Below are 12,574 nucleotides of genomic sequence, written 5' to 3'. Positions count from 1 at the left end.
GAGAACCACCTGCAGTGCTGTACCATGCTCTGGGGTCCCAGTGCAGGGAGGACATGGAGCTGTTACAGCAAGTCCAGAGGAGGGACACCAAGATGATCAGAGAGATGGACCATCTCTCCTGTGAGTAAAGGCTTGGGATGGTTCAGCCTGGAAAAGAAAAGGTTTAGGGGTGACCTAATTGTGCCTTCCCAGTGCCTAAAGGAAGCTTAGGAGGGAGATGGAGAAAGAGACTTTTTACAAGGACATGTAATGAAAGAACAAGGGGGAATAGCTTCAATCTGAGAGTAGGTTTAGGCTGGATATGAGGAGGAAGTTCTTTACTGTGTGTGGTGAGGCTCTAGCATGGATTGCTCAGAGAAGTCATGGATGCCCCATCCCTGGAAGTGTCTAAGGGTTTGTTGGATGGGCTGTAAGCAATATTGTCTTACCAGAAGGTGTACCCTGCCCATAGGAGGGGATAGGAATTAGATGTTTTTTAAGGTCCCTTTCAACCCAAACCATTCTAGAATGATTCTGTCGACCACACAGGAGCCTGTGTGCTATTCCGAGACATAGAAGTGACAGATGAGTTTCCCAAGTTGTGAAAAACAGATTTTTCTCAGATTGAAAAACTGAAAGTACTTCCTTGTCATTACCTGGCTATCTTGTGCAACAGAGAGAGGATTGGGCATTTATTCCCTCTATATACTCAGTAAATATGCTAAAAGTGCATTCTTATGATTGTTTTCTAATTTGTAATTTACCAGTGTTTCTCACTGAAAACCAGAATAAATCATTTACAATATTTTGGATACTAAGATAGAGTCCCGCTCAGTTTTAGATCAGGGTGCCAGAACAGTAGGCCATTGACATATATTAATGGCAAAATATGGTTCAAGTTCTTGTAGTAATTACATGCAGCACATTTTCTTTTAAAGGAGTTGTTTATGATCATAATAAGTAAGGATTTGTGGATGTAAAAAGACAGGAACTAAAAATACTTTTCTCTAAGTGCCAGATGGAGAGCAAAGATGGATGTTTTACCTCTGTGAAGCCTCACAGCTATGTTTAACCATTAAACATTGCATAGCCATTTGGTTTTGTTTATTTAAAAGCATTTTAATCAATGTTGAAACTGTTAATTTCATTAATTAAAACAAGAATATAATTTAAAAAGCAAAAGGATTTCTTTTGTAAACTCTTGAGTTGTTGAATTTTTTATCACACAAAGAGGTGGATTTCTGTTGAATATATAATTGTCATGATGGAAAAAATGCTATTTTTATTCCTATGTTACAGGGGATTTTTTTTAAGTGCATATTTTAAGTTAATATTGTCTTGTCTTCTGTAATCATTTCAGACAGATTTAAGAACGATTGGCAAGAAATTCCTCCCCAGTGACATCAATGGTGGAAAGGTGGAAAAGGTAGACAGTATTTTTACTTCACTTTTCTGTATTCTGTGATTTCTGTGTTATGACAGCCTTCTGTGGCACATTAGTCTGGTTTTGTCATTACTTCACGTACAAAAATCCCCAATATTTGAATCTATTATAGTGTAAAAATGTGAACATAAGCTCCATAGAAGAGGACTTTCTGAGTTTCATTTCAACAACTTTGAAATGATTAAATAAAAATCTGAACAATCCTGGCAACTTCATTTGTTGCTGGAAAGTCATTAAACTTGTTTAGTCTTGACATTGTATCAGAATTTCATTTTTTCCCCTCATTATCCTGAGAGGGCAAGAAAGCAGGTCAGAAATAAATCGAAGTAGAGGTTTGATTCTGATACACAGTGATACATGTTTATGCTGGGTTACTTGCCTACTGGCATCCATGACTACAGCTATGCACTTTATGTGATTTTCCTATGGTTGTGTATCCCACAAGTCATGTGGATAAAACATGTTATATGGGGTAACACTTTGTGCTAGAGAAGAGCATTATACTTGAAACTTGGGTGTGCTAGATTTTAATGCATGTTGTGTGTTTAGGTAAAAATGAAATTTGTCCCCTTCTGTATACCCTTCCTGTTTTGTTCCTTAGAACAAAACAATTCAGAGATGGGTAAAGGAAGGAATTTTGTTTTAAACCTAGCAGTGGTTCTCACTTCAATTCTTTACCCCTTACTTCAAGTATTGATAGTCTATCACTGATGTGAAAGATCTGGGGAAACATATTTCTTTTACTGTTGAAATTCAGATAGTGGTAAGTTAAGATGGGTTTGTTTTAAGAAAGCCAGATTGCTGAGAGAGGCTGCTAAGAGCTGTTAGGATTTGTTTATTTTGTTGTCTAAATGGAGTAGTCACTGTTGCAAGCACAGACTTCTACTAGAAAAAGGCACAAACATTATTGCCATTTATGCAAAGCACACTTTAGAGAGAGGCCATTGCAGGATCATATATTTTAGCAAGGCAGCAGTCAGTGCATGCAGTATATTATTTAGCAAATGCGAATAGTTTTAACTTTATCTATATTCATAGATCTTTAGAAAATTATTCTAAAAAAAACCCCAAACCAGACACTTGCAAACTGTTTCCTGGAGGGTGATAATCCTTCAGGATTTGGGAACAATTACACAAAAAAAAATCTGCTTGAGAAGGACTCCTATTTATAATTTTTACCTCAAGCTATTAGATAGTATGCTGAATCCTTGCTCTCTTAACAGTAATTTCCTTTTTTTGAGTCAAATAAGGTGAATCTGACTCCTTAATCAGTGCTGCTGCTTAGCTTTCAATGCATGCAAATGCATTATGTTATAGAGCTGTGTGTTTACAAAAAAAATAATATTTGCTTTATGGGAGAGGAACAACTTCTTAGTATAATCTCCCCATGGAAAGTAGTAATTTGTTGTTCAGAAATTCTTCCTCTCAGCCAAGACTAATATCAGTATTGCTTATTTATATCTTGAGAACCTATGATGTATTTCCATCTTGCATAGAAAATAACTTCATTTATTTAAAAAATAACTTTTTATGCCTATTGTATAATAGGCAAATATTTGCATAAAAGCTTTCCTTGTATGAAGCACGGGTATTTGACCACTGTAGATGATCAACTTCAGTCATTAATACACAGAGCTATTTCACTCATTCATTTAATATCTGTGGGTTAGAAAAAAATCAATATTACCAGCATTAACCACAAGATGGCCACATTTACATAGGATTTGGGAAAACTGAATCCTTCCATTTCTATCTGGATGACTACACCACAGAGATCCGTTAAGTATTTTTGAAGGAATTGAAGTGCAAAGAGGACTATAAAGTTACAACATATAATTTAATAGCTGCTACATTTAAGGTGTTATTGGTTTTCTTTTGAGAACTTGTGTCATTACAATGGAAACATTAACTGCAGGAGAAGCATTCAGAAAGGATTAAAGTTGTGATCTCAGTTGCTTTCTGAGTACTGGCAAATTCATGGTAAGCAGTTGAAAACATAAGGTGCCAGCAATTTAATTCCTGTTAAAGGTTACTCACATACTTCCCCATTTCTGTTTCATTGTTTTTTTGATTGTGGATTTTTGTTTCATACAGCCTTTTAATTTTTTTTTTTCAAAATTATGATTGGATTTGTGACTCCATTTAAAACTGATTGGCATTGAAAAAAGACTCTTTCAGTGAGAGTGTTTGCTACATCAGATCTTCTACTGCCATCATAGTAAAGCTACTGTGCTCCTGTTCTCTTACTTATTAATTTCTCTTCTTTTTATATATACTTACCTACTGGGTATCTGCTCTCATTTTGTGTTCTTCTGGCTGCCTATTCTGTTTCTTCAAGGTTAGAAGCTGATGGACTGTGCACTTTTTCATCTTCTTGCTGTTATTTAGGAGTTAGAGATCAGTTGAGCAGCCACAGACAATTTTATTTTCAGACAAATTAAAATGACTTAGCTGTAGCTGAAATGTGATAAGTGGTTGAGATGATTGGTTTGGGCCTTGGTTTTTCAGGTGGATTTATTTTGCTTTATTTTGGTGTTTTTTGTTTGCTGTGGGGTTTTGGGGTTTATTATGGTTTTTTTGTTGTTGTTTTTTTTTTTTTTGTTTGGTTCTTTTTAGTAATAATTTTTATTGTTTGTAACATAGATTATGGTATGTCTAGTAGGGTATCCATTTTTTGCATAATCAGTAGACAAGTGACATCCCTTCAGTTTGTTATGTTTTGATTGGACCATTGTTCAAGGAAGCTAAATTCTTAGTTGCAGTTTACAAAGCAGTTGTACTTGAAATTTCCTCTTGATCCAAACAGAGAGTTTTCTCAGCTTTTTTTTTTTTTTTTTGTTCTTTAGAAGACTTTGTCAGTGAAAGTCATCCTGCAGTGAAATCTTATCTGGACTCCATGCTATGTTTGAAGCGACAGAATCTGTGTTTTTGTTTGTTTGCCTCCTACTCTGTTTTCATTCACTTTTATTTTATAATCTGTATCTCAGAGATCTGTGAAGCATCACAACTGTTTCTCTGTAAAACCCATTTTTATCATGTTTTAGAACACAGAGTACATGAGTGATAGAAATTCAACATGACTGCCTGATCAAATTACACTTTTCTTTGCCTGGGGGCATCTGTTGGTATGTCTAGATATTGCAGTGTAATATCTAGACATTATTTTGCTTAACAGTGCTAACAATTTTGTCTTTTCTGTTTGACTTACCTAGCTGGAAGGGCCATGTGTCCTGCAAATACAGAAAATTCGCAATGTTGCTGCACCAAAGGATAATGAAGAATCTCAGGCTGCTCCCAGAATGCTGCGTTTACAGATGACTGATGGACACACAAGCTGCACAGCTATAGAATACAGTAGCATGTCAAAAATAAGGTGAACAGCTTCCTTTTCCATCTTTTCCTTTGCTACTTAAATGTCCTTGAAATAATGGAAGTGTCCTTAGTAATTTATGAAAATATTGCTCTGCAAAAGAGGCTTCCTTTCTGGATTTGTATATAAAGGAGAAATTTAAATTCAGTATGTAAAGGTACATGTGAATGTAATTTACAGTTCTGTTTATGCTGAACTACATAACAGAAGAAAGTGGATTTTGCAGCCGTCTACTGAGTTGTGGTTTCACAACACACAGCATTTTGGGGGCGTGTGTAAACTTGGGTCAAATTCCCAATTTTCAGTTGTAGCAGATCTTTTACCTTAACTTTGTAGCAGGAATGCCACAGGCTTGACACTCCTAACCCAGTGCAACTAATGCTGCTTAACCATGGGCAGGTCTTTAACTTGGATATTTCTTCAGTTAAAAGTGAAGGGTAAGAGAGGTGATTACTGCTGGACATGGGGATGCTTTGTGTTTTTGGTTATGGAGGTGCTGAAAACAATCTCTGGTATTTAGTCTGCAGAGTCATGGTGTGCTCTGCACTTTTCTAGTTCAGGTAATTTTGGTTTAAAAAAAAAAACCCTTCTTCTGTCTTTCTCTGCTAGCTGCAGCAGTTAGATATAGATATATACCTAATTTTTGAATGTCATCTTTAAGAGTTAAACTGTTCCTTCTGAGCAGGAGCCAGCTTGCAGTTTAGAGCGATGCTGTCAGAACATTTAATGGTATTTTAATTTTAGCTTGAGCCAGCAGAACTTGGAATATCATATTCCAATGCAAATATAAAGAAAGCAATAAAGGAAGGCAAACAGACTCTTGTGTAAGTAGATTCTAGATCACAAAATGTTTGAAGATAAATACCCAGTACAAGACATAATTTGAAAGCTTTTTGATAAAATCTCAAAAATGTTAGAGAACTCATCGCTCTAGTAATATTGTGAACGCTTGTTTATACGTAACATTTAAAGACTTATGTTATATGTAATTTTTTCAAGTCGGATGTTAGATTATTAAACTGTAATAATATCCTGTTTCAGTACATAATGTTACTTAAAATAAATAAAAATCACAATTTTCTTTTATAGTATAGGTTTCTCATGACTGTAGTTTTCATTTATCCCTTTCCCCTTGCCTCATTTTAAATTTTTTTCTGTATTTCTTTCATGTCTGTTTTCTGATTGTCCATTTTTTTGCCTTCATCAGAATAATCCAAACATCCATTAACATTGCTATGTTTAAACGGCACTGGTTCTGTAATTGGCTGACTCCATTATGAATTTTCCTCACCGTGTGGTATGGGCCCATGATTGCAACAGTAGCTCTAGCATATTTTAAAGAGATTGTTGTCTCTCAGTTGAAAGGTTTTAACTGGCTGTGTCCTGTTTCTCACAAACAGAAGCAGTTTCTAGATTGCACTGCTTATCATATCTTTCAATTGCATGTTGGAAGTACATGATTCTTTTATGCTTCTGCTGTTGCTTTTCCTAGGATAGATTCACGTGAGAAGAGGATGAGTTGGCTCCATGTTGGAGCTGGTGACAGGAAGTATTCATATGTTTTAAAATTATAGAGTAGTGAGAGAAGAAGCACTACAAGATGCATAGGTTTAATATTTATTCTAGTATACTCCTAGCTCTTAGTAATGTGTAGAAAGGTTCCTTTCTAACCACTCTATGTGTCTACTAAGTTAAATGTCTGAAAAAAAAATAGAGATGATTAACTATTTGGAAATCCACTCTTAACTGTAAATGTGAGGAACCTGCCTCAAATCAGTTGTCTGAGAATATTATCTGATACTCAAAACAAATCATAAGCTTAGTTCAGTATTGTGAAATTAGATATTAACCAAACAGGCAATTTACCTGTATTTATCTCTGTTAGAATCTAATTTGCAGTATGGCATTTTTGTATAATGGGTGGGAAGTGTTTCAATAAAGCTATTGAAAAGTACGGTGCTTTTTGATGCTAATTTTTTATTATGGCAAATGAAAATGTTGGAATTATAGTAAGAGTAGTTTTTTATATGTTTGTGACAGAATATTAATAAATCTATTTGAATTTTTTGACTTTGTTTCTACCTCTAGCCTGAACACTCCACCTGGAACAAAAATTAAGCTTTCAGGAATTGTTGAAGTGAGAAATGGATTTTTGCTGTTGGATGACAGTAACACAGCAGTTCTTGGAGGTGAAGTGGAGCATCTTATAGAAAAGTGGGAATTACAAAGGGTGAGGTAACACCACTAGAAATGCTTGTCTTACAAGTTGCATATTACATTCAAAAATGTCAAGCTTATTCTGTTGATTGTGAACTTTTGTATAATAAACTTTTAGAACTGTACTGTCCAAGTAGTTTTAGGGATGCAGCCAAATGTATGCTAGTAGGTCATATGTATAATGTTGCAAATTCAAAAATTACAAGTGATCTTTGCATGGGAACTGATTCCTTTCTGCAGGGATATATTAAATTTATGTTGCTAAATAGTCATGGGTGGTATTATGTTGATAGTCATGGCTTTCTTAAACATTGTGCTTGTTACCAAAATACTATGGAGTTCTGCCTTTTACAGTTACTGTCTTCAGACTGTGTCTTTTTGAGGCAAAAATAATAGAATAAATGTACAGAGAGCCTTGAAGTTGGTAACGTTTGGAATGAGCCCTGTACCCCAAATTTCATCAGTACTTTAGGTGAATTGTGGTTACAAAGTCAAATTGAAGATTTAAAATTCTTCCAACAAGGCATAAAAATATGTAAGCTCCTTTACTTTGGTTTCTGTCCCAGTAGAACAAAAGTGGCTGCAGGAATATTTTTTGAAACATTTTCTCACAAACAGGTGCAAGTTCCTAGGGCAGGATTTGTGACCCTACTACCATTAGTCCCAAATATTTGCCAGATTAACTATCACTACTACAACCACGCACATCTCTGTATTTTTACACAAACATCTCTGAAAGAGAATAGCTGCTTATGGACATGATGGTTAGTTCTGTAGGAAGTACTCATTTCATTGTTGTTTCTGCCAAGTTGGGCTCAGTAATTTTTGTTAGAGCTAGCCTTCTTTGGTGTTTGATTGGACTTCATAATTTCCAGCAAACTGAGCCAAAATTAATTTGAATTTTAGAGTTATGCATTCTAGTAGATTCTGTTTGTCATCCTTCAGCCTTTATAGCTAAAATTAAGGGTTTTTTTTAAAACACAAAAGCATTCCTGGTTTTAAATGAAGCTTAAAGAAGGTTCCGGCAGAACCATCCCATTTCGTGATTTTTATTCTTACTTAGCATTAAGTCTTGTGAGTTCTCTTTTCAGTAAAGAAGGTAGATGGGGCAGAAGAGAGAACACAGAGCTAACACTTTCTTAAGAATTCACAAGACAAGAATAGAACTGGTTTGCTTTCTTGGTGACATTTTAAATAGTCTGTTTTCATATTTCTTCTACCTGGACTTCAACAGATAAATTTTGCTTATACTTCATAATTGGTTTTTGAAATCATTGTCAATAAATAACTTGGAACAGACTCTTATTTACATAAATAAAAGAAAAAGGCAAAGCATTTAATAACCAAAGGTGTGCTGCTGACTACAACTTTCAGCACCTGTTAGCCAGCTCTCTTGGCTGTATGCAGTATGTGTAACAGAGTGGTAGCTGTCACTGATTTGCTCTGGTAAGATGCAGGAAGTTAACTATTGCCTGCTGCTATCCCCTCAGTGCCCTGGTTCTCAAACTTTTGGAGTTTGTCAGAGTATTTTCTTTTTCTTGTTGACCAGCTCATAGCACGTGAACGTGGCCATGTCAGAAAAGCTATGGGTGACAAGGAATCAGTTTGGACAGGTGAACCATGACCACTGGAAATTGTAGTTCCAGTTCTATATCCAGACTGACAGCTAGACAGATAGGGCTCAAACAAATCTGTAGAAGCCAGATGCTACATGGTAGCAGTTTCCCTATGAACTTGATGCTTCAATCCTGTTCAGAAGGGTTTGCAGAAGAGTAGAGCTGACAAATAAATATAATTGCTAAACTATCTGAGAGGTGATAGGAACATTGCCACTCCTTGTCTAATCTTGTCATAGAAGCTTAAATAAAATGCTGGATTGTGTTTGCATAAAAAGACATAAAACTTTTATTTGTGTGACTATTTCAAATTACTTGTTTTGAAGCTAGTTTTTTATTTTTGATGGCAGTTTTATATGTTGTCTCCACTAGGAAGTCTAAGATGTGTTAATTTGGCTTCCTCTGTAGGTGATGAAGTAAGGAGGTTTTATACTTAGCATAAAGTTAATGTTATTAAGCCAAATAGCATGAAACTTTAGAATAAAAGTTGTCTATTCTGTCTTAAGATATTGCCCTTGCACCTACTTGTCAGTTTCTACTTGTTCAATTGTATTGCTGTTTTGTTCCATTCAGAGCAGTGTTTGAAATTGCTTTCAGGAGGAATCAAGTTTTAGTAATAAAAGACTCATAATACAAAGTAGCATATGTGGAGTGAATGCAGTATTATCACACTGCATGAAGAATAAATGTGCTCTAGTAGTTTCAATTTTATCATAAGGTAAATTCTTGCCTGGGAATTTCAGGTCATTTTAACTGTCCCTATTTAAGAGACAGTAAATAAATAAGAAAGGAGTGTAAATGAGACTGCTACTGTGAGATTTGCCTTTCTAGACTGTTTGGAAATATGAGGCGAAGCGTTGTGGACATCTTTAAGAAAAAATACACTTCCAAATAATTACTGCTTTGTGGTGTTGCTCATTGCTTTGTGATGTTCTGGTGGTGACTGATGTTCCAAACATGAAGGATCAGTATCTGTATGATGTTGCTGGTACCCTTCTTATGTGGGAAGAGTATTTTGTATTGCTATTAAATAAAACAGCAGACAATATGTAAGTGAAGTCTGAAGCAAATCTGCTGAGGTTATTGGTGAGACTGTTTGGTAGGGTCTTAAATTTTTAACACTTAGAGTTACAGTTCATCTAAAAGTAAAGCTGTTTAGTATGCGTCAAGATTTTTCTGTTTCGGTGAAGGTGAGGCTAAATACTGAGATTACAACATGGGAAAAGAAGTGGTTTTAGGTATACTTCAAAATACATGTATAAAGAAAGACAAAGGTACAATAATACATAATATCTACCAATCTTATTTTGTAAACCTTAGTTTCTTAAGAGATTCTCTAGGAAATATATTTTTAGTGTCATGATGCAAGTAGAGCAAAAAAGGTAAAAGAAGTACACTATATGTATTTATAACAAAGTTTATTGTTAATGGTAGTTACTGCTGGGTTATGAGGAAATTTAATTGTAAGTTACAGAAGATTGTGTGTATTGCCAGTTTGCTTTTCATTTGGTGCCATGTGAAACCTGGTTTCTAAAGCAGCTGCTCTCACTTCTCAGCAGAGAGTGCTCCTTTAGAAGAAGGTTTCAGATTTCAGATCATTAGAATTCTTTCATTGTGGATAACAATTCTATGCAATAAATTGTTATGATTCAAAATTCATGTAGGTGACTGTTAGTAAATAGGCAGTCAGTTTATAAGGGCTTTTTTGGCGTTTGTCCAATGGCACATTTGAGCAGTAGATTTGGAACAGTCTTTTTTCTTCTATGTGATTTCTTGATTCTGATTTGGTATGGTAAAAAAGAAAAAAGTGTAAATTCAGCTTGCTCTTCCTGATTATAGGACACGAGGAATTAATCCGATGCTTGAGTTCTTGGCTAGCCTATAATTATTTCTTTTAATTATAATTTGATTCAGTATGGGAGTTCATTCCAAAATTGCCTGCATTTCTCTAGGTACAAACAAGCAAACAAACAGAAATGCCAGAGTGGTTCAGGGTTTATTGCACCTGGAGTTCCTGCTCTGGGGAAGTGAAGTGGCTTGGCCATGAAATCCTTGTTCTACGTGCTGCTTCAGTTAATAGCTACAGGGAGGTGCGAGCATGCTGCAGTCATGAGCCCTTGGTTAGCTCGTATTTCTAAGGCAGCATTTTAACTGAACTGGTTGAAACTAAAGCACAAAAATTTTATGATTTCTGCACTTCTAAGTGCTTTTTTTGAATAATTTATTGAATACTTGATCAGTGTTTTTTGCTCTAAGGTATGAGAAAAAGGATTATTCTTTTTCTTCAACCTTGAAAGGAATTAATAGCTATAAATGATTTAGAAAACAGTCTTTGGCTCCTGAATAAAAGTAGTTAACTTGAAAGGAATAGACCAAAAGCTTTAATTTGGGTATGTATTAGCTAAATTAATCTATTACTTAGTTTAAGAAATTCTCAGATAACATAGTGGCCTAAAGCTTGTGTTTATACTCCGTTTCTCACATGATGGATTAAAATCAATTCTACATCAGGTTAATAAATATATAGGTAAATGTCATATATAGCCTTAAGTAATTAAGGCTGTCTCTGACAACAGAGAATGTATGTAGTCATGCATGCATGTCTGTTGGGAGAAAAGGACAGGAACAAATTAAGCTGATAAAAAAGATACATGATAGGAAATGCAATTTTAACAGCATTGAGGACCTGTTCTTTTTTTTCTTAGTACACAGCATTTTGTTTCCAGCAGTGGCAAAAAGGAGATTGTTTTTAGGGAGAGATCACAGTCTGAGCACTTATACGGCCTTGCCATGCAGAATTACTGTATTATATCAGGGGATACAATTCTGATTAGTCCTTTCTGTGTTTGCTTATGCACGGGGATGATGAATTTCACATAATGGTTGAGGATGGAGGTCATCTGGTTAATGAAGGCCACCTACAGCCAATTGTCCAGGACAGTGTCCTGGCAGCTTTTGAGTATCTCTAAGGATGGGGACTCCCCAGCCTCCCTGTCTCAGTCACTCTCACAGTCAAATAAGTGTTGTGTGATGGAGGGAATCTCCTATGATTCAGTTTCTGTCCACTGTCTCTGTCATCTTACTGGGCACCACTGAAAAGAGCTTGTCTCCATCATGCAGATTGATAAGTTCCCCCTGAACCTTCCCTTTCTAGGCTGAATTGGTCCAATCCCTTTTTAAAGGTGCTGTGTGCCTTTACAATCTCTACTGGCTGGAATTTCATTGGACATTGTATGAAAAAACATCTGCTGCCTAAATGTGTTGTGCTTTGTGCTATTAGTGTAGATTTTGATGTATAACTGAATTTTCTACATGTGCTCTATGTGCCTTAGTAATTATGCTAAATTCCATAATTTTCTTTGTTCCTGTGCCTCTCCTTCAACCCTCTTCTTAACTTAGGTGACCCAAGATTTAAAAATATTAATTTCTTTTCTGCTGCAAATACCCATTTTGCAAGTTTCATGTTCTTTCTGAAATAGAGACACTTATCATATAATCTGTTTCCTGTTTGCAATTTATTAATTATCAATTTTCTTTACAGAGTTTGGCAAAACACAATAGGAGTAACATTGGAACAGAAGGTGGCCCTCCTCCTTTTGTACCTTTTGGGCAGGTATAGTGTACTTTGTCGCTTCATAAAAGTACCTGTATTATATCTATGTACCTTGTTCCAGTTAGGTAAAGGCTGTCAAAACACCTTAGATCTTGATAACCTGGATATAAAAAATGTGCCTGTTAAAAAACAAAACCAAAACTATGTTAATCCTGTCTCTTTGTTATGCCTGTTTCCAGTAACATTTTTCCTCTCAATTTCAAACTCAACTTTATTTAGTGTATGGAGCCTTTGATTTTGCTAGTGAGACTGTGTCAGCACTTTTGCAGTCTCTCCTTAAATGCCAAAGAATTTGGCAAGGATCAGCAAATTTCCAAGAATCGTTGTGATTGCAT

The 12,574-nt window shown here is 35.5% G+C and overlaps 1 protein-coding gene across 1 annotated transcript in view; it reads left to right on the top strand.

Annotated features, from left to right (window-relative positions):
- The window catches only part of TDRD3 (tudor domain containing 3), a 93,828-nt gene that overhangs the window by 43,878 nt on the left and 37,376 nt on the right, over nucleotides 1-12,574 (top strand). Inside the window, exons 3-6 of the mRNA XM_058043620.1 lie at nucleotides 1,340-1,405; nucleotides 4,636-4,796; nucleotides 6,882-7,023; nucleotides 12,168-12,239. Of these exons, the coding sequence (XP_057899603.1) occupies nucleotides 1,340-1,405; nucleotides 4,636-4,796; nucleotides 6,882-7,023; nucleotides 12,168-12,239 (441 nt within the window). The remainder of the gene's footprint in view (nucleotides 1-1,339; nucleotides 1,406-4,635; nucleotides 4,797-6,881; nucleotides 7,024-12,167; nucleotides 12,240-12,574) is intronic.

Source organism: Melospiza georgiana, chromosome 2 (assembly GCF_028018845.1).
Source record: "Melospiza georgiana isolate bMelGeo1 chromosome 2, bMelGeo1.pri, whole genome shotgun sequence".
In the NCBI taxonomy this organism is placed as follows: domain Eukaryota; kingdom Metazoa; phylum Chordata; class Aves; order Passeriformes; family Passerellidae; genus Melospiza; species Melospiza georgiana.
The sequence above is the reverse complement of the archived record's forward strand: the minus strand, read 5'-3'. Positions and strand labels throughout refer to the sequence as shown.